This window comes from Thunnus thynnus, chromosome 4, assembly GCF_963924715.1.
Source record: "Thunnus thynnus chromosome 4, fThuThy2.1, whole genome shotgun sequence".
NCBI lineage: Eukaryota > Metazoa > Chordata > Actinopteri > Scombriformes > Scombridae > Thunnus > Thunnus thynnus.
This window is the reverse complement of record NC_089520.1, coordinates 8,126,249-8,147,180: the sequence shown is the minus strand read 5'-3', so window position 1 is coordinate 8,147,180 and position 20,932 is coordinate 8,126,249. Positions and strand designations below refer to the sequence as shown.

At 38.9% G+C, this 20,932-nt stretch overlaps 1 protein-coding gene across 1 annotated transcript; it reads right to left on the bottom strand.

The window, feature by feature from the left end:
• Positions 1–740: 740 nt before the first annotated feature.
• lmcd1 (LIM and cysteine-rich domains 1) lies at positions 741–20,355 on the bottom strand. The gene is made up of 7 exons (XM_067586406.1): positions 19,691–20,355; positions 9,978–10,087; positions 9,190–9,445; positions 5,998–6,147; positions 5,538–5,789; positions 4,787–5,005; positions 741–3,581 (listed from the first exon to the last, which is right to left on the bottom strand). Exons 1-7 carry the CDS (start codon positions 19,715–19,717, stop codon positions 3,471–3,473), a joined length of 1,125 nt encoding a protein of 374 aa, XP_067442507.1. The 5' UTR covers positions 19,718–20,355; the 3' UTR covers positions 741–3,470.
• Between the last annotated feature and the right edge of the window lie 577 nt (positions 20,356–20,932).

Here is a 20,932-nt window from a genome sequence, read left to right as displayed (position 1 = left end):
AATGAACTTTCAACATAAATGGTGTATTTAGAGATCAAAGGATAGGTTCACAATTTTCTAAATCTGTCTTAAAACAACAGTAAGATGCCCATATAACACTGAAAGAGGTTTTCCTCGCTGTAATCATTCCTCCTGTTCATACTGGCTATTAAAAGATCCCCTTCAAATGTGCTTTCAATGTAAGTGATGGAGGCCAAAATCCACAGTGAGTCCACACAGTCATTTGGTGCAAAAATGCATTTAAAAGTTTTTCTGAAGCTTATATGAGGCTTCAGCAGTCTAAGTTAGTCATATCAAGTGAATTTCTGCCACATTTACAGTCTTTTTAGTATCAAATTTCCTCTTTGTGTTTCCTGTTGAGCTGCAGTGGAAGTATAGTAACAAAAAGAGGGACTTTGGTACTAAAAAACTGTAACGTTGAAAGATATCTACTTGATTTGACTCATTTGGACGCTGAAGCTTCATATTAGCTTCAGATAAACCTTTGAATATATTTTTACACAGAAGGAGGACTGTGGATTTTGTCCCCCATCACTTACATTGTAAATGCATTATGAAGGGATCTTGTAATGGTCAGTATGAACAGGAGGAATGATTACAACAAGAAAAACATGTTTCATTGTTCATTTAGGTGACTATTGTTTTAAGACAGACTTGAAAAACTGTGAACTCGTCCTTTAAACCATCAGAAATATCCATAAGGTCATAACTCTCTCTTTAAAAAGATGATGGACAACAGGTTGTTCAATCAGAAGGAACTTTAATTCAAAGCAACAGACAAAATGTCAAAACATGATCAGCAGAAAAATCTTTTTAAACTTGTTGACTTTTTTAATAAATGCCAAAACATGACATGCAACCATAACCTGAAATGGGATCATTGTTAATCCCTGCAGGTGAAAACATCATCACATTAAAACCTGTCATCTAGGCCAATATAAAAAACACCATTACTGCTGATATAAAACAGTAAATGTTTACTGTGTCATTCACTGTTCACTGTGGAATTCAGTCATTTTTGTCATTTTTTAGTGTTTTTCTGATTTATCCCACAAAAACAAGAATTAAGCATCGTTACCAAAACACCAATTCGTTTGCATTTTACACAATTAGTGTCCAATACTTTTTACATTCAACAGCAACAACTGGGAATTCTTTATAGTGAATAGTGAATGATGACAATTTTTAACACAGCATTAAACTTATTCATGTAAATCATGAGCTACTGCAGTTTCAATATCATGCTAGCTGCTCAAAAATATCCGGAACATGGCGACCTGCCAGTTTCTGGTCTGCTTAATTTCTACACATTATAACGAAAACTTAAATTGCCTTCACAGAGCGGATTTTTAGAAATCCTTGTTTATCATCCTACTCATAGAAAGATTATTAAAAATCTCTTCTGTACACATTTCAGAAGTGTATTATTTCTTATTTGCCCCGTTTCCCCCTGCTAACAGTTTTTGGCTTAAATTAAGCTAAAGCTACATTGTATTGGAAGCAGGGAGATTAAACCAATATTAATATTTAATCTGATATTACTATATTCTACTGTATGTCATTTGCTGCCTGCGCCGGATAACATTGTATTGAACAGTATTGTTGTATATATGCTACATTCTTAGCTAATTGCATCAAAAAAAACAACATTGCTAGCTAACTACTACTAAACACTTCGCATTTTGAGCAGCAATAAATTCAAAAAAGTAATTAAAGGATGAAAATCACGTGCAAATATCAGCTAATGTTATGCTGGCAGATTGTACTGGTGGATTTTTCAGCCTGTAAAACGACAGTATGGGTCTAAAATTCACAACCTATGGTTACGTTTATGCCATCTAGTGGCTGTAGTAATTATCATGCTAGATAGTTAATGGACCACAAAGTGGACTTTGCTGCAGGAGACCACCATTCGCTTCCTGTTTCCAACCACGAGTCAGGACATTTTTTTAATGTATCGTTGTGGTGTTTACTGTTGCCATAACGATGAAGGCTTTCACTTGAAATGTGGTTTCAAGTGATCAACCTTAATTTAAACCCAAACCATGATCTTTCCTTAACCAAGTAGTTTCTGCGCCTAAACCTAACTGGCATATTATGGTCTTATGGGTCGTTCTGGAGATCCTCTAGTTGTTCTTACTACAGCGTTTTGTAACTATAGATAATTTTTTGCTGGTTGAATTTTAGACCTTTACTGTTGTTTAATTATAAGGATTTTTATTCCATGGAACAAAACATAGTAAAGCTAGTTAGCCTCTGTGAAGTGTAGACTTCATATTTCAGCAAGAATACTCTGCAGCCAAAATAAACTTTGACCTTGTTTACCTCACAGTACTCTCTGTTTGGTTGACACATCACACATTTTTTAATCTTTTGTTAAAATACAAAACTGTTTCAGAAATATAAGAGCATAATGCAGCATTTAGCAGCAGCAGATATCATGAAAGAGGTTAAATGCAAAATAAATCTGCAATTTGACTGAAATAACACGTCGGTACATGAATGAAAAGAGAAGAAAATTAAGAAAAAGTCATTAATGGTTGGTAAAACCAAAAGTTTCTCTTTGTACAATTCGTACAACAAGCACGCGACTCAACTTAAATGTGGTTATTAAAAGGCAGATGGTTGAAATCTAGAAAAAAAAATAGTATAAAAATCCAGCAGAGCACTTTGTTAAGTAGCCTGCTAATTGTGAGATACTTTTTCCAGCCTGTCCAGTTCTCTGAGGTTTAAATCAACCAATGAGATATTTCTACCTTAAATAAATGTTAACAAGTGAAACACAAATCTGCACAGATTACACATGATGTTTTAGGAATACATTCTTATAGATGTTTAGCTCAGTTTTCCTTCAGTATTTTGATTGTTGTCTCTTTTTTCATTTATGTATCTATTTCTCATTTTATTTGATCATCTTATTTTTGCACTAATTTGTTTCCTACAATGTCAGGTTTGGTCCTTCGTACAAAGCTGCTGTTTGTATCTGAAATGCTGCAGGCTGAAACCAGCACATCTGGCTCACGTCACTGTCAGTACTTTAAGTGCTACTAAATCCACCAAATGTTTCTTTAAGTACTTTAAACACTAATGTGTCAACTAAACATTTCCTCAAGTACTTGAAACACCAGTAGGCTCAACTGAACAAGTCTATGAGTACTTCAGTGTCAGCTAAATGTCTTTAAGTGTTTTAAACACTGATAAATCAACTGGACATTTTTTTCTTTGTAGAATACCATATTTTAAATACTAATATGTCCACTAAACATATACTTTAAAGACTTACAGCTACTTATTTATTATTATTTATCCATTACTTCTCTTTCTTTTGTCAAGGCTTACATGCGAACCAACCAGTCAATTCTAAAATTCAATAGCTGAGCGCTATGTAATTTTGGTAATTTTGTTTTGGAGCATGGCTAAAACGTAATAATACTGAACGCCATATTGTATTTAATACTATATTATGTGCATCAGTGCTGACAGGGTGTATCCAGGTTTTGTCCGCATTTCCAGCAGCAGTAATGGTGATGATGCCATGTCCGTCCATCTTTTCCTGTGTGAAACGACTGGCAGAAGATCAACTGTGGAGGGAGAACAGAACAAAGGTCAAGAGGGATGTTAGAAAAGACTTAATAACATCAACAATGAAAAATAAATATTGTTATTTAACTGATAATGTTTGTAGGACTCAGGCAGCGAATGCTGTGAGTAACCATTATGGAATTACAATGTTTGAGTTAGGAAACATTGTTAGGAAGCTGTTAGGAAAAGGAATTTGGGTACCGAGAAGGAGCTTGATTCTGTTCAGTATGGAAAACAAAACTAAAATTGGAAGCATCATCATAAGTATGATTCAGTTTCTCATATTTATGGATTATGATCTTAATAATAAGACAAAATAATAAGAGGTGTGCTTGGATAAAGACCTTTTTATTTTGAGGTCTTTTCTTGTAATTGTGAGAAATTGTACAGTATAAGCAGGAAAATACCCTCAAAGCTGTTTGTTACATGATTGCAATGGATTTTTGATGTTTTTTTATTTAATTAATTTATCTATTTGACAGGGACAACGTTCATTAATCAACAGGGAAAAAAAGAACTGTAAATGAGCCAGTTAGCCTGGAAGCTATTTTTGATCTGTTGTCCCTGGACAGAATTGAAGAGGCGACCTAAAATTAGAATAAAATGACATCTTGCAAAAGTCATGATACACAACATAATTAACATGCGCAGAGTAAAAGCAGTACACATCCACCAATCAAACAATGTCATGCACGACAAAATATGTGGAGGCTAAGAAGAGACTAAGGTCATTAGCCTCTGCATCATCCATTATAATCATGGAAAGAACAACTCACATAGCATACAGAAGTGGGCCACTTCAGGCAATGATGCGGCACTGCTGACCTTCTTCTGACCCAAACAAAATGGATTTGAGCCTGAAATGGCCAATGTGTAAAAAAGCAAATATGGCCCAAATATCCCAAATCAAATGTGGGCCTTTTTTGGTAAAGATGCGGTGGTCTCAGGTATGTGTATTCTGGATGTGGGCCAGTTCTGGTTTATCTGGTTTGTTCTTGGTTGACATATGGTTTGCTTGTGGCCCAGATCTCGGATCCCAAGTGGCATCATTCCACGCGGTATGTGGGCCGGGTGGAAATGCCGAAAGTGTCGGGCGTGGGCCGGATCTGGGCCACAGCAATTTTGCAATCCGTCCGCATGACTCATATTAAACATGTCTACAGGAAGTCAACAGGAAATGAAGTTCACCGAGACGTCACCTCACCTCGTCACAGCCTGAGCATCGCGGCCAGACCGTCTGACAGTAGTGTCGTCCGCAGAACAGCCTCTGATTGGACCAGAAGTAGACCAAGTCCACCAATCCCTGGCCACACTCTGAACATACGAAGCAGGTGGGATGCCACAGGGCGCTATGGTAACCTGCGCGCTCAGTGTAAACAGCTGGACTCTCCTTGGCAACCTCACCGTGGCAACCAGTACATCGCTAGAGGACAAAGAGATGACAGAATATGAAATCGAAAGAAGGTCATGGAGCAAATTACTAAAACAAGACATCTTCTAAGAAGTGGTTTGAAAATTAATGGGGTCAGAAACATTACAGTGAGGCATTGTTTGTCCTCTCTTGACTGTTCTGGCCTGCCGCCTTTGAACTTTGACTGAAATTTACAACTATTTTTGTGAATTAGTTGGGGTCAGTAGAGTTATATTTTAAGGGTCCAGATTGCAAACTAATAATAGAATCACAAAACTTTTTCAGAGTAAAAGACGGGACTCTACAGAAATATTGCACCAAATGTGGTGGTTGTAAATCCAACTTAAGGATGTAAATTAGGCAGTGTTGACACCATTAAATGTTTAAGGTCTTTTTTTGGTCTGCAGCCTACAGAATAACTGGACTGCTGATGTTTACTATCTGTCTGGTGCTTTGTCGCAGAAAAAGTTGTTGTTTTTTTTAAGTTGCATCCAAGATTACCAGGATTTAAACTTCAAAGATATCAGACGCATTATCTACTTACATATTCAGTCTTTGTGCTGTCATTTGTTCCATTAGTGGAACCAGCAGTGGAGGCAGCATTGTTATTGGCTGAGCTGTGGTCTCGGTGCTCCAGAGCGTCCTTCTTGTCACTGTTGCTGCGGTCCTTGGCCTCCTTCGCTGTCCTCTGAATGGCTGCTTCCTTCAGAGCTCCGTCCTCACCAGGTAAAGCCACCTCCCCAACTCCCAGCACCTCCTGCTTGTACTGCTTCACAAACAGCAGCATGGAGGAAATCTGCAAGAAGACGTAGACGTAAGAGATCAGAGTCAACTTGTACCAAGAATATATTTTTTAGCTTAGATTATTAACAATGGAGGTCTGTAGTTTAGGGACTTAATTAACAGTATAATTGTGCATAATTAATGAGCTCTAATGATTTGGCTGGGGATCTAATGTTAACATGTTGCCTGTGTTGTAGATAATCATGAGCAGAGCACTGTACCTCCTCCTCACTGGCCAGACTCTGGCACTTCATGGGGTCCTGATCGTAGGCGGGTAGCTGACTGAGGAGCTGCCTGCGTCGCTCCAACGCTCCATCTGTCCCCGAGACCGGACATTGACTCTCTGGGATGAGCTCCATGTACTGCATGGCCTGAGGGGGATCAGGGGACATTTTAGTTGTAGTAAGTTTCAGTGTGACCCCAAATTCACACCAGACGAGACACGTCAGTCTCGTCCGATGTTCAGTGCTACTACGAACATCGAACATCAGAAATTTACTGGAGAAAAATAGTTTTTCACTTGGCTCCATGATGAGTACACAGGTCCACCGTAGCTCCATATGCCCTCATTGAAACCAAGAAGCTTACAGTAAAACTCACAGCCTTGATCCATTATTATGAATATAGTTAATAAGTTCACAACATATAGACAGAAATGAGGATTGTGTGATTTAAACAGCTGCCTGTGTGATTATACTTCAATCAGAGAAAAAAAAATAGACTCCCCTCCTACCATAGACCCATTTTTGTCTTTTTTAGTGGGGGACAGGGAATCTTTAGGGGGAGATAGCAGGTCAACGGTATATTCCACATAGAAGTGGTATACATCATCTGAACATAAAGATTAATTTGAGATGATGGTCAGCACTGCATGTCCACTTTTTCTAGTCATAAATCTGTAATAAACATTGTGTTTTGGTTATGATGGAAGAGTATGATGGCCATCGCCATGTTCAATTATGTCTCATAAGTTGTTGCAGCAATTTGTGGATTGATACTACCCCCTTATTGTCAATATAACTAGGAAAGCCAAACATATTCTGAATGCTCTAGGTCTCTAGTTTGTTGTTGTAAAGTTTCATGAGGCTGTGGTCATTTTATAGAGTGAGGTCAAGTTTCGAAAAATGGTCTCACCACAATGAAATGGCTACTGTGGAGACTAACATCATCATACATGAATACAATTGGGCTTATTGAATCAACAAGAGTCTCAGCTTTCCACTGAGACCCAATTTATGCAATTCCAAGACATTTTAGGGACCCCAGTCTGCAGAAATATTCAAATACACCATTTTTAGAATAGGCGAAAATAACACATTTAGACTGCATGCAAAAAACTGCATGGGATTAGCATAAAGTGGGCACATCTGTAAAGGGCAGACTCGTGGGTAACCATAGAACCCATTTTCATCCAGATATCTTGAGGTGAGAGGTCAAGGGACCCCTATGAAATGGTCATGCTAGTTTATCCCTCACCAAAATTTAGCCTAACTTTGGAGCGCTATCTAGTTTCATATGATACAAGAATCTTCACTGTAGCTTTAAAACCGAGCCTGCTACAGCCACTGAAAGACAGTGATGTCGGCCAAGGACGCCGGCATCCTCGGGGAGTTTAAGAAGTTAAATTACACACTAAAGACGACAGATTTTTGCAGCTCATTTATGGTCAAAGTGGAACAGATATTTTTTACCGTCTGATCTTTATTTTGAATCCGTATTTCCTGAATAGAGTAGAGTACATTACCAGAAGAAAAACTGCTGCATTTCATCACTTGCTTCAGGTTTTGGAGGAGAAATGACAGAAACAAATATGTGTTTGTATGTACAGATAAAGTCAGTAAATAAGGATATGCATCATTCAGAGATGCAGGATGAGAATTAGAGGATATTACATTTGAGGAATCTCATCATATGTATAAAAGTTATAAAAGTTCATATCTAATGTCAAAAATGTACATAAAAAGACTGGATATTCACCAGTTCCAACTTTCAAGTTTTAAAAAAGCAACCTCAGTGCTAAAGTATTTATTACTGTTCAGTTTTAGTGATATGAGTGAGTCAAGGCTTTTGGAACCTGTTTGACATTTTTATAAACAATTATCACACTCAATTCTCCATGGTTGCCGGGACAAATTAGACACTGAGTGGAGAAAAGATAAAGAGAGACGGAAAATAATTGAATAACGTCTCCAGGTCTCTGCATTGGTCTCTGTCTATCCTTTGTCTTTATATGTCCATAATACATGCAGATCAATTTTTAAAAAAACATTTTTTTTTTCTTCATTTTGGCACTTTGCTGGTTTTTCCCACCACTGAAATCTGAGCTTGTTGAACACACTCTCTCTTAAGTAGATAAATCAGATCTCACATTACAGAGACGTTACATTAAGACGTCAACTTTTCACTAACATGACCGGATGACATAATTCAACATAGAAGAAATGTTCAGAAGCCAATTTGTGACTCAGACTTTCTGTGAGTTTATGTTTCAGTCGATCACTCAGGTGTTGTCAGTGACGTACCTGTGTTTTGTCAGATGACTGAACCACAGTAAGATAATGACTAACAGTCTACAGCTGTACTAACAGACTCTAGATTTGCATCATTTCACAGCAGAATACAAGTACACACATGTTAAATATTTTGAAAAGTGTGCTGTCTGTTTATACTTGTGTTACTAACGTTGTGGGGACATTTGTCTACACAGTCACATTGTGGGTACAAAAAGTAAGTCCCCATAACGTAAATCATTAAGGTCAAAACTTGGTTTAAGGTTAGGGTGAGTGTTAGGGTTAAGGTAAGTCTCCAGTAAATGAATATAAGTCAATGTAATGTCCTCTGAAGTGATGGAAACATGGCTGTGTGTGTGTGTGGAGAGAGAAATAGAGCTGGAGAACAGTCAGTGTTGGATCTGGATTTGTCTCTACAAGTTAAACCACAGTAATGTCCCCCTGCTATTCCCCTGCTGCGCTGCCGTGCTCAATAATCACTGTCATCATCATAATTATAGGCTGTGAAACCTGAAACAGACTTCAGTCTGTTTTTAATGGAAACCAGACGGAGTAGACTGTTCGACAGGCAGAGACGGCAGCAGAAATCAAATGAAGCCAAAGAAATAAACTAAACTAACTAATAAAGAAATTCAAGTGGTAAACCTTTAGGAGGGGAATAAAATGTATCTTGCTGACTACATAATCTATATTTCCATTCATTATATTTGATGCATATACTGTTTTTTTTTACTTAACAGTGTTTAAGTGCAGAAGAACAGAAGTAATATAAAATAGTCATTTAAACAGACTGTTTTCATTCCTAAATCAAATGTTTTAATTTGTGAATCAGTGTTTTGACTTTACAAGCTGACACAGACTAACAGACTGCAGCGACCTCCTGTACTTCACTCCCATCCTCACCAGTTTCTGGTTGAGGCCGGCCGGCGCCCAGTCGTATGTCGTGGTATTGAAGGTCGGGTCTTTGCGTGACACCACCGGATTGGTCACGATCATACGGTTCCTCTTGTACATGCGAAGGCCGCCACCTCCTTTAACCTTCGCTGTCAAATGGGAGCAGGGCGAGTCTGCGAGCAGGCGTCCCATTCGCTGGTCGTCTTCCACGTCACTCCCAGGAGCGTGGTCGACCGTGCTGCAGCCACACGCCATGCAGGCTTTCCTGGTCAAAGTATGGAAGGGGAGACAAAAGACAGATATGTTATTTGACCAGCTTGGCTCTGTAGTAACATTTAGTGGCACCAGTAGGGAATGTGTCCTCCACACCAAGCAAATTTAACAAATGTTAAGTTCCTTATCTATCTGCACAACATTACCACATTTTACACTGTCATGTAGAAGATGAATGAGTGGAAACAGTGGCGCCACACCGCTCGAGCTAGCAGTTAGCATGCTAAAATTAAATGGTTCAACTATGTACGGAGTTGTGAGGTAGGAGAAGCCGCTACTTCCAGAAGTATTTTCCGTAGGCTCTGTTTTAATACTGTACAGCACCAATTTTACTGGTTAACCAAGTGAACCATTAAATCAGTTTTATTTATGTATTAATGCAAGTGGTGTTTATTTAATGTATGTTATTTAATGAACTGATGAAACTGGGATCCTTTCATTATCTTTCTTTTCATTTCTATTTTTCAGGTGCAAAGAAATAATAATAATAAAAATTAAAAAAAAAAAACAGTGAAGTGTTTTACCTCCAAGAATGTGGCTGAAATCCAGAGCAGCTCTCTTTACATACGAGACATACAGCTGAACCTCCTCCTCCTCCTCCTCCTGCACCTCCTGCACTCTGCTTCACAGTCATCTGAGAGGAGAAACACAAAATACAACAAAATCACAACTGATGGATGCACTTAAATCATTTGTTTGATTCTGATCATGTGAGGTTCCTAATATTCCTATTGCATCAAAGGTCAGAGGTCACGACAGTCTGATGAAAAAATAGAACAAGTACTTTTCTTTTGCCCGTTTCTCACCATCAAGAGAAAAGAACAGATGAAAAGTTATGAATGATAAAGTTAAAAATACAAAACCATAATTGAATTGGTCCAACTAACAAGTATCATCTGTGTATCCAAAGCCTGATATATCTTATTCCTCTGTCTCACTGTTGTCCAAAAACTATTAAAAACACACATGTTCCTTTATTTCCATGAACACACACATCGTAGTCCACCGCTGAAAATAGTCCCTAACAAATGCACTATTACCTCCTGTTTGAGTGATTGATTGCTACAAAACTTCAGCGTTCAGCTGTTTTAGGAAATTATTGAGCCTTTAAAAAGATTGAATCTGCATATCCATGATCCGTTTTTAAAGATTTATATCTTCAGTAGGAACCAAAGGGCTTCGGGCTGAGTGCCACAGTGCAGGGTAGGGAAGTCAAAACAAGACAAAAAAATATAGAATAACACCAGGTTCAAGTAAAATTATGATATGAAATAGCATTTTTTTTCTTATTTACTTTGACTTAGTATTTCAAGATAAATGAATTGTTTTATTTTTGTCATTACAAAACAAAATGGACTTCCATAAACATTAGATTTACTCAGCATCAGCTTTAAAATAATCCTATAAGATTCACTTTTACCTTATTTTTAGATTTGATTCCTGTTTCTTATAGAGGATTATCTTCTTAGTGATATTGTATTGGAATTTATTTTAGTGCAAAAGATAAAAATGTTGGTTTGTGATTTATTATGTGACATTATTTTGAGTAACACTCAAAAGTGCATTCAAGCAGCCAGTTGTTACCTCAGTGACACACACCTGCTGAGTCTGTGAGATTCATCTGCAGCTGACGAGGAGCCGGTTTGAGCTGGAAATAATCTACTTTTTCTGATGCAATAAAGATTTAAACATTGAAGTAAGTGAAACCCTGATTAAGACATGGATCAAAGGGTGCGTGAGGGTGAAAGCTTATTCTTGACCTTGGAAATAGTAGTTTGACTGATTTTCCAAACCTTTCAATCATGTGATTTGGTTGAAAAGCTCCAGTATGTGGACTTTGAGTTAACCTCAAAGAACTGAGCCAAAACTAAACTGAACAAGCATGACAGCACTTAGTTTGATGAGAACAAAAAACTTACAGTGCTGCTCTGAAAAACAAAGTCATTAGATGTTTGAATGACAACATCGTACGAGTTAACGGCAAAGAAAAAATAACTTCCTGGCAGCCTGAAGTGACAATGATGGTGAAGGCGTGTGAGGAGGTGTTAGATGAGAATTGTTGTTTTGAACATTTCTCAGTGAGTGTGGGAGGAAGAAAAGGGAGTTAACACCCCCCCCCACCCACCCACCCCACCCTCCCCCCCATACACACACACATACATACGCAGGATGGATGATCTCATTGGTCCACCCAGTGACATCATCATCACTGTACTGACAAACACTCCAGAGTCTTATCTGTCGTCCCAACACGTCTTTTTTCATTTCCTCCTTCTTCAGCTTCAGCTCTAAATATCTTTCTTTTTTTTTCAGCTCTTCTGCTCTTTTGTCTGTTTTCTAATTCGCTCGTTTCTTTTGTTTCTCTTCCTGCCATGGTTGTGCCTCCTCTTTCCTTTTATTTACTTTTTTATTATGTTTAAAAAGAAAAGAACATGGCTTCAATCGTCTTCCATACTTCGATGTTTTTAAATAACCATAATGTTTTGCCTGTGATCAGTTAGTTGTTTAACTTTAACAAATGTTATTAAAAGTCCCTAAAACAAATAATAGCTTTTTTCCTGGAGCTTTCAACCACATCTCACAGTCTTCTCACAGTTTTTGCTCGATTGTCATCACGTAATACACGACTTGCCTGATATCAGCCACTCATCATCCACTGATGAAGACTGAGATGTGATTGAAAGCTCACGTCAAGTTTTTTGAATTTGTAAAACTAGTAAAAGTTTAATTGTTCTGTGGGTTTCTGGTCGACCTTTGACCCCTGTTAGAATGATTTGTGTGTGCCTGTGTGTGTTTGTGTGTGTAAATATTTGAATCCTGACATTATTAATATAATAATAATAATGTACGGCTATCTTTTTGAGGACCAATTTATGTTTAAAATCAGGACATTTTTGGAAAATGAGGACATTTAAGGTAAGAGTTGGGTTCAGATTCAGTTTGGGGTTGGTTTCAGGTATTTAGTTGTGATGGTTAAGGTCAGGGTAAGGGGCTGGGGGATGCATTATGAAATAAAAAAGTTCAAATGTGTGTTTATGTGTGTGTGTGTGCAGGAAACAACACTCAGAGATGACTGACTGTTTTTCTCTGGCAAGAAACCCGACGACTGTTCTGCTAAAACAAGCCGCTGACAGACGTGCCCACCTGTCCATCTGTCACCAGGTATTAACAAGCACATCACTCCTGAGAGAGACATTCATACACGTAATATACTATATATGAAGAAGGGGGTGGAGGTGTATCTGTTGCTATAACAGCCTCCACTATTCTGGTTTCAGGCTCTCCATCAGATTTTGGAAACTGGCTGCAGGGATTTGCTCCCATTCAGCCACAAGAGCATCAGTGAGGTCCAACACTGATGCTGGATGACAAGGTTTGGCTCGCATTAGGCGTTCCAGTTCATCCCAAAGGTGTTGGATGGGGCTGAGCTGTCAGGACGCTGTGCAGGCCAGTCAAGTTCTTCCACACCAAACTGGGAAACCCATTTCTTTATGGACCTGGTTTTGCACACGTCGGCATTGTTATGATGAGGAATGTGTCTTCTCAAAACTACTGACACAGAGTTGGAAGCACATTGTTATCGGAAATAACATTGTCTGCTGCAGCATTAAAAACGTCCCCGTCACTGGAAGTAAACGGCCAAAACCAGCAAAAACCGACCAAAAGTACAAAAAAGCATGTGAACACTTTTGGTCTGTCCATAGACTTTTGGCAATGAAGCATTTTTGGACCACACTTTTTTTTTTTGGTTACAGATAAAGACACAAAGAGACTTCGGCTAGTGATGCCAGCTTGTTGCATTGATGCTAAAGTTGCAACGATTAGTCGATTAATCGATTTGCCAATCAAGAGAAAATTAATTGGCAACTATTTTGTTAATCGAATAATCGGATTGAGCAAAAATGCCAAACATTTGCTGGTTGCAGCTTCTTTAATGTGAGAATATGAAGCTTTTCTGTGTCACAGATGATAGTAAACGTAATATCTTTGGATTTTGGACTGTTGATCAGATAAAACAAACATTTGAAGACGTCATTGTGGTCTCTAAGATATTATAAAGGGCATTTTTTTTACTATTTTTGTTGTACAGAAAATATCAATTAATCAATTAATTGAGAAGATTAATCGATAATGAAAATAATCGTTAGCTGCAGACCTCGTTGTTGCACATGGTCCTCGTGTTTGTAATGGGCTTAATTCTCAGAGAGTGTGACCTCAGAAGAGAGAGAGACAAGCTGTCATTAGCGGTGAGCGAGGACAGATGAGAGTACTCAGAGGTGTGAAGAGAGAGACATCGAGTGTGTGTTTAAGCGACTATTGTTGATCGGCCCGTGTTGAAAAGGTCACGACGATGACTGCTGGAAAAGAGGCAGCTGAAGAAGAACAAGACTTCATTACATCCCTCTGGAATACGCTGACCGACAGAGAGTGTGTTTATTATTACGCTACTGAGCTGACACCAGTTAGCAGTCATCAGGACCAGTTACACTTTGCAGTTCAAACCTAAACCAGATTTAAAGGAACATTCCACTAAAACTCTGCTGTTGATGATGAACTTTACATCTTTGGCTCATTTTAGTATTTTAGCGTAATTTTCTTCTTCCTGTGGACGAGGGAGGCAGTGGGCTGTATACTAAACTAAATGCAAATTGTCAGCAGTCTAAGTGTGTTTTTGTGAGTATTGAGAGCCGAAGTGAAACCTGAACTTCCATGTTTTGCTCCAGAAGAATGAAAACATCATCAAAATCCCCCCTGACGTTTGTAGTAACGTAAATAACGTAAAAATCCAGAGCCTTTCCCAACAGCATGTTGTGTTGTTCATTCCATGGGTTTAGATAAAGACAGTAATAAAAAAAATCCAATATTGTTGTTTATTGAAGGTTTCTGTTTTTCCCATAAGCCTTTGACCACTGAGAGTTAAACGTCACGGCTTCACGTGAAGTGTTCATGGGCGAGTCAAGGGTCACGGTTATTTCAGACGTGCCTGTTATAACAGCAGAACAGAGAGGACTGAAGATGTTTTTAGGCAGCATGAGATTACAACTAAAAAAGTAAAAGTAAGTTTGTTAAAGTCACAAAGGTTCCAGCTTCAGTAAGTATAGATCTTTTCTTGAATATGGAAAGTAAACTCCAGGAACTCGCTTACTTTTTTTTAGATGAAAGAAAGATGAAAGACATTGCATTGAGTTACAGAAGCTAGTGTAACAGATGCTGGACAGGAAGTGATGTCATGACGTCAGCTCTCTACACTCACTGTGACTCTTATAGGAGGAGCTTGTGAGCCACAGTCCAACACATTTCCTGAGTTGGGAAGTTGTTCTTCCGACCTCTGTGTGTTCATGAGCTTTTAAGCTGTAATGTGGAAACAATATGGACGCTACAAAGATGTGTTGTATTTTGTCCCAGACTTGTTGCTACACCAGTACTTTCCATAAAACCACTAAAATATTGCTTTACCTGATGTGTTATCAGCCTTCATGCTAATAAATAAGTTTTCTAACTAATCTAGGTCACTCTACGTGGACAGCAACTAACGGTTACAACCTAAAACCATATTACAAATTACATTTGAGCAAAAAAGTTGATATGCAATACGTGAATTAGTACAAAGTTTCTTTCCATCAATCAAACATTTACTTTCGTCCACCTTGTGTCTGCATATATGACGTCAACTTTCAGCAAGTCGTGTACCAAAATTTTCGTCAACTTTCTGAGTTGTTGTTCCGATTTGAGGGAGCGTTCAAGTGAATTTTCCCAGTGGAGAACTCGTTTTTGTGATTATTCCGACACCACATGAACGCCACATCAGAGCAGATGTGACTCAGAAGTTCCTCCAAATAAGAAACCTTCAACCAATCATGAGTCAGCTGACATGATGCAGGTCTTGGATTCTTAAACTGACCAACTTTTATAACATTTCTTTGTACACACACCACAAATGGTTTCTACGGTTTCTTTTTTAAATATTTTTTTGGGACATTTTATGCATTCCCCAGATGGACACAAACCAAGGGGCGTTTCAGTTCATGAACGGTACTTTAACCCTTAGACCACCAGGATGCCATCTGAAGTTCCTTTAAACATGACAAACCCACAGAGTAATGCTAACACAAGTATGGAAGTTAGTTAAAAATGTGTAGTTAAAAAAAGAAACATGACATCGACACACAGGGCAGAGTCAGATATGTGACTGGCTGTGATTTACATCACTGGCTCTGCCCAGTTTGTCTTGACCGACAAAGATTTTGTGATAAAAAGTGGAACATGACTCTGAATGCTAATTGGGAAAAAATGCTGTTTCCAAAACAGACTTTGGGAAAAATGACATTTTGAAATAAAAAAAAAAACAGCTGGACTGAAATATAAATGACCTGGAATTATCTTATTATTATGAAAACAATCAGGAAATAACATGAAATAACATGTCATGATTATAAGCTGTATTAACTGTTCTGTGTGTATTTTTGTTTTATACTTATTCTTTGTGTATAATGACTCATTTCCATTGCCTTGTGATTGACAATGTGTATCTGATTCTGAAAATTATTGGATTATTTTGACTGTATCTAACCATATAATTATGTATACTGTATTTATTAAATTATTGTTAACACTCTGGATATCTATTGTCATATTTTGGCTGCTCTATGTTTGCTCTCTAGTTTATAGCAAATAACAGTAACTATGATTCTGCACTATTGAAGGATTTAAAGCTTTTTAGCTTCAGTACAAACATTTCTTCAGTTTAATTCCTGTGCTGTCAGGTGATCACTGACCACCTTCACTTGGTTTGTTTGAGTTGTCTTGACCACAAATACTGAACAGTACAGTATCATGTTGCTCTGAATGAGAACATTTGCCAAACATGAGCCAAACTAGAAATGCATTTTTTCAGAAAGAGGGAAATGTGTAGCGGCTCTATATTTAGGAGTCTGATAAGGCGAGTATGTTGTAGGTGGATCAGACTCAGGCTGAACCACGATGAGTAATTCTAAACATCTCTGCTATGTGAAGAGGAAACTGTAGGAAACAGTGTGAGATAAGACGCTTGAGGTCACACAGTGTGAGTCGACCTGCTGCATTTAAGGTCCTGAGTTTGGGTCTGAGCCCAGACTTTTGTCACATGGCATCCTAGATATTTCCTGTTATTGTCCATTTACTGCAGAATTAGAAAATATGCCACAGATGAGCTGGCATTTACAGAAAGTATAAACAAATGAGATACCATTCAGAAAGAGAAGGACAGTTTGATAAGATGGGAGAGGTGAAGATTAAGTCCCCTTCAACTCAAAAATGTGTTTTTCCTCTTGTTGCTACAGTTGGATGTTTGGGCTTCACTGTGCAGAATGATGTATGTGCGGAGTTTGGCACTCGAAGACTGTTTTCACATTCATCTGCTGAAAGTGGAAAGTTTCTCTGTGCTCATTGAAAATTAGATTTTCAGGGGCGGGCCTATGAGAAGGATTTGTGACATCTCAACCAGTTTGGAATCCAATCGTGGTTCAATATTCAAGTTACACAACTGTGATGTGGAAACTTGAAACGTCCAGTGCAAAAACACTGAGAATAGACTCTACAGTGAAGTAGGAGACATCTTATGTCCAACAGTTCAATTTCTCAAATGAAATATATTTGCATATTAATAGATTTTAAATATTTAATGGAGGGAGACGGAGTAGATGTCATTTCAAGGATTTTAACGTGGTAAAAGACACAAATTATCGTGCAGAGTATCTTTATATGTCTCTGGAAACTGCCTTTGCATTTTTTCTTTGTATAAATGTATCTATTCTGAGATTTTTTGTTTGTATTTTGGTTATAGACATACCTCCCCTCACTCCTGAAACCCATTTCGTTTGTGTGTTAGGGGTTATTTCCAGCCTGGTGATGGCTGTTTTTCCAGCTCCAGGGGACGGCGGGATCAAACCCCCCCGACAGGTGACACTGATCTGTCAGGTTATCAGCCACAGACTGATGTGACCTCTGGACGAACAACCAGAGGCTGAATTACAGGAGGGATCTGAAAGAGACAAACTGTACACGGCTGCCAGAACAGACCCAGCGGGGGGGAACAAGGTCCTCGTGTTCACGGATCACCTTCAACGACTGAGTTAGAAATCTCCAGCTGTTTGAAATGGATCAGATGTAAACAAGCCCGAGAGATTTGTCCGAACTGATTTTAAAATATCTTTAACTGCAGCACATACATGTAAAAACAATCGAAATCAACAGTAACAGAATGAAATAAACCTGAAAAGGTCTATAAAATCGCTTCCACTCTTCACGTCAGTTAATTTAATTTCTGCAGCGAGAGTCTGTAGCAGGTCCAGGTTGTTGTTTTTTTTTGAGTCAAGTAATCCCTCATGAGCTGCCATGAGGCCATCACTCAAACTGACATTTTGGCTGGTACAGTAACTGTTGCAGTAAATTACTTTTAGCAGAGTGTCTTTGTACAAAGCAAATTATTATATTGCATAACTTCACTATGATTTATCAAGAGAATCTTAAAAACTTAAAAAACTATTTGTCTGTTCATAATGGAGATTAATTTGGCAGCTAAGACACACTTTTTCACACAGAGTTCTTTGGGTTAAGAGGAGTATTATGAATGTAGTCTGATCAGTACCAGTCCAAGAGCCACACGCACATTGTTTTATTAAAGACTGCAGAAGACAGAAAATATCAACATCCGACACTGAACTCGTCATCCGGTGTTGTCTTCTGCATTATTTCGTCTGAGTGAACTCCACTATGAAAACTACCGTACAGAGAGGCAGTTTACAGAATGTAAATACTCTGAATAGTAATGAGATTTGATATGAAAATCTTAAGCATTATAACTTTAAGTTTGCCTGTTTCCAGACCTCAGAATTGCTGATCACATTTCAGATTTTCTCATTGATTCAAACAGATCTGGTGTTATGTTCACTGACAGCAGTTTTCTCTGATTGGGGGATCAACTGACCAATCAGAGATTAGTTGGCAGAATTAAAGGGGGCATATCATGCACATTTCCAGGTCTATATTTATCTTCTGGGGCTCTACTGGAATATATTTGCATGATTTACAGTTGAAAAAAAATCCTTATTTATCTTATACTGGCCCTTTATGCAGCCCCTTAGTTCAGCCTCTGTCTGAAACAGGCCGTTTTAGCTCCCGTCTCTTTAAGGCGCCCCTCACGATGAGCCCACTCTGCTCTGATTGGTTAGCTCCTGAAAGCTCTGTGTCATGACAGACTTCTGGCCGCTCTGGAGGCTACATCAACAAACAATAGTAGTAGGATTTCACTTTTTTTCTCATTCTTCACTCGAAATGGAAACTTCTCAAATACATCCATACATGTTCGAGCCTGCAACAACCTTACAACAACTTTATCAGCAAAGGCTATGGAGCAGATATGTGTTTGTGGGCATGTGGGAACAATCTACATTCAGAGCAGGTTGAAGAGGTGGCTTTTGATTTGCTGGGAGTATTGTACATATGCTCACCTCAAGGTTTGAACCTTTGAAAAAGTTTAACATCCGACTTCATAACAGAAATAACAGAAAATCATGATATGGAGACGTCATCTTCCTACATAACTAGCTAGCTACTTGGCTACCTATCAATCGCATCCAAAAATAGCCACAAAATGACAACAAGTGTGGATGAGATGGATGCAGATACAGGTGCAGGTTGTTATTACAGAAATAACAACTCTTAAATCAACATGAAATGTTAACCTGACTGCTCCTAGCAACCGCTACCGAAGGGACGGTTTTATGCATTGTGTTTCTTCATTGTGCGCAGTAACCCTAACCTTAACCTTCACCCTAACCTTCACCTTAACCTTCACCTTAACGTGCGAGAGTTCATCCCTCCAGCTGATCCAACCTAGCATTTACCCTACCACAGCTTCTGTGACAATTCAAAATGACGGGACTGAAATGTCAAATGTTTTCTTTCAAACTGAAATAAAATAACATGACTACAGTCGTGACTGAATAATGAAACAAAACAGAGATTAAGTCTGATTATCAACTCAGCTTTCTGCAGCTATGCTAACAATGTAGAGAAATATGAGATGTGTCTGAGGGCTGAGTTCAGTAAAGTTTCTTTACCTCACAGTTTCTCTAGAGGCAACATCACCTCAGACTAAGTGACCCTCTGACCCTTGACCTCCACGTTTCAGTTGTTAATCTGGAAGTAGCTATAAATAAGGATTTAAGCTGTGTAGATGTAAACGTGTCTGTCTTACCTTTTCCATGGCTGAGCTCACGTCCATGTTGTTCAGCGTCTGTCGGTGGTTCGAGTCCTCAGCTGCTCAGCTCTCTCTCCCTCTGCTCTTCCAGAACAATGAGGCTTTAAATTCCTCTCTTGTCGACCACACTTCCTCTCTCCCCGCCCACCGTCGCTCCTGGCCCGCTGCAATTTAACCGTCTAGCCTTTCATCTCATTCCTGCTGAGCAACATCAACCCTTTTCTTTACTTCTTCACTCTCACTGCAAAGTCTTTTTCCTCTTCTCTACCTGGTTCCACACTTCACTTTCAACCTCAGTTTTCTCTTTTTTCTTTCCCTTTTCAGATTTTCATAAACTCTCAACAGCAACAAAACTCACCTTTCTCGTCTTAAACTGTGGACTTTTCCTTTCTCTTCAGTTTTTTTTTTTTTTTCCACTCTTGCCTCCTGATTCGTCCTGTTGCCAGCTCTCCTTCTCCACCCTCTGCAACATGAACTGAGCTGGTTTCTTCACCTCCTGATTTTGTTCCAACATGCCGCTGAAGGGATTTATCTCCCAACACTTTCTCACAGCAAAACAGCAGCTCCCTCATTCACCTCTGTCTCTGTGTCTGGCACTGCTGAGGAGTGGAGACGTACTGTGGAATTCACTCTGCTTTGCTAAACGTTACAGGTACTTGCAATGTTACAGCTGCAGACCGTGCAGCAGCAGACTGGCAGTAATCAGGGAGATTTATAGTCTTACAAACAGCAGCTGTACTGTTGCCGATGACTCTCTGTTGCAGAACAGCACATCAGACTACTTCAGTCCCGGTCCTCAGCAGACTGGTGGACACGCTGGGGCAGCGAGGCCTGACTGGACTGTTTGTGTTTTCACTCTGAGACAAAGACAGAGAGTGCCTTGAGGGATTCCCTGCTCGCACTCTGCCAGCCAATCAGAGTGAGCTGAAAAAGTCCCTGACCAATAGGAATGTCAGAGTTTCCTCCTCCTCCTCTCATTCTGCAGCTTTTCATTGTGGGGTTCAGGAGAATGTAGACCTCAGAGGGCCAAACAGAGTCACACAGGGCACCTGGGCATAACAGAGTCAGGCAGGGCTGAATGGTGCTAAACACAGACAGATTCAAGGACTTTCATTGTCACCACAGTTACATTTATACATTTCAGTTTCAAATGCTACTTATGAAGAAATAAAATTGTGTTTCCCAGACTTGATGAAAAGATTTCATAAATGCAACAGGTATTCAAACTTCAGAAGAATT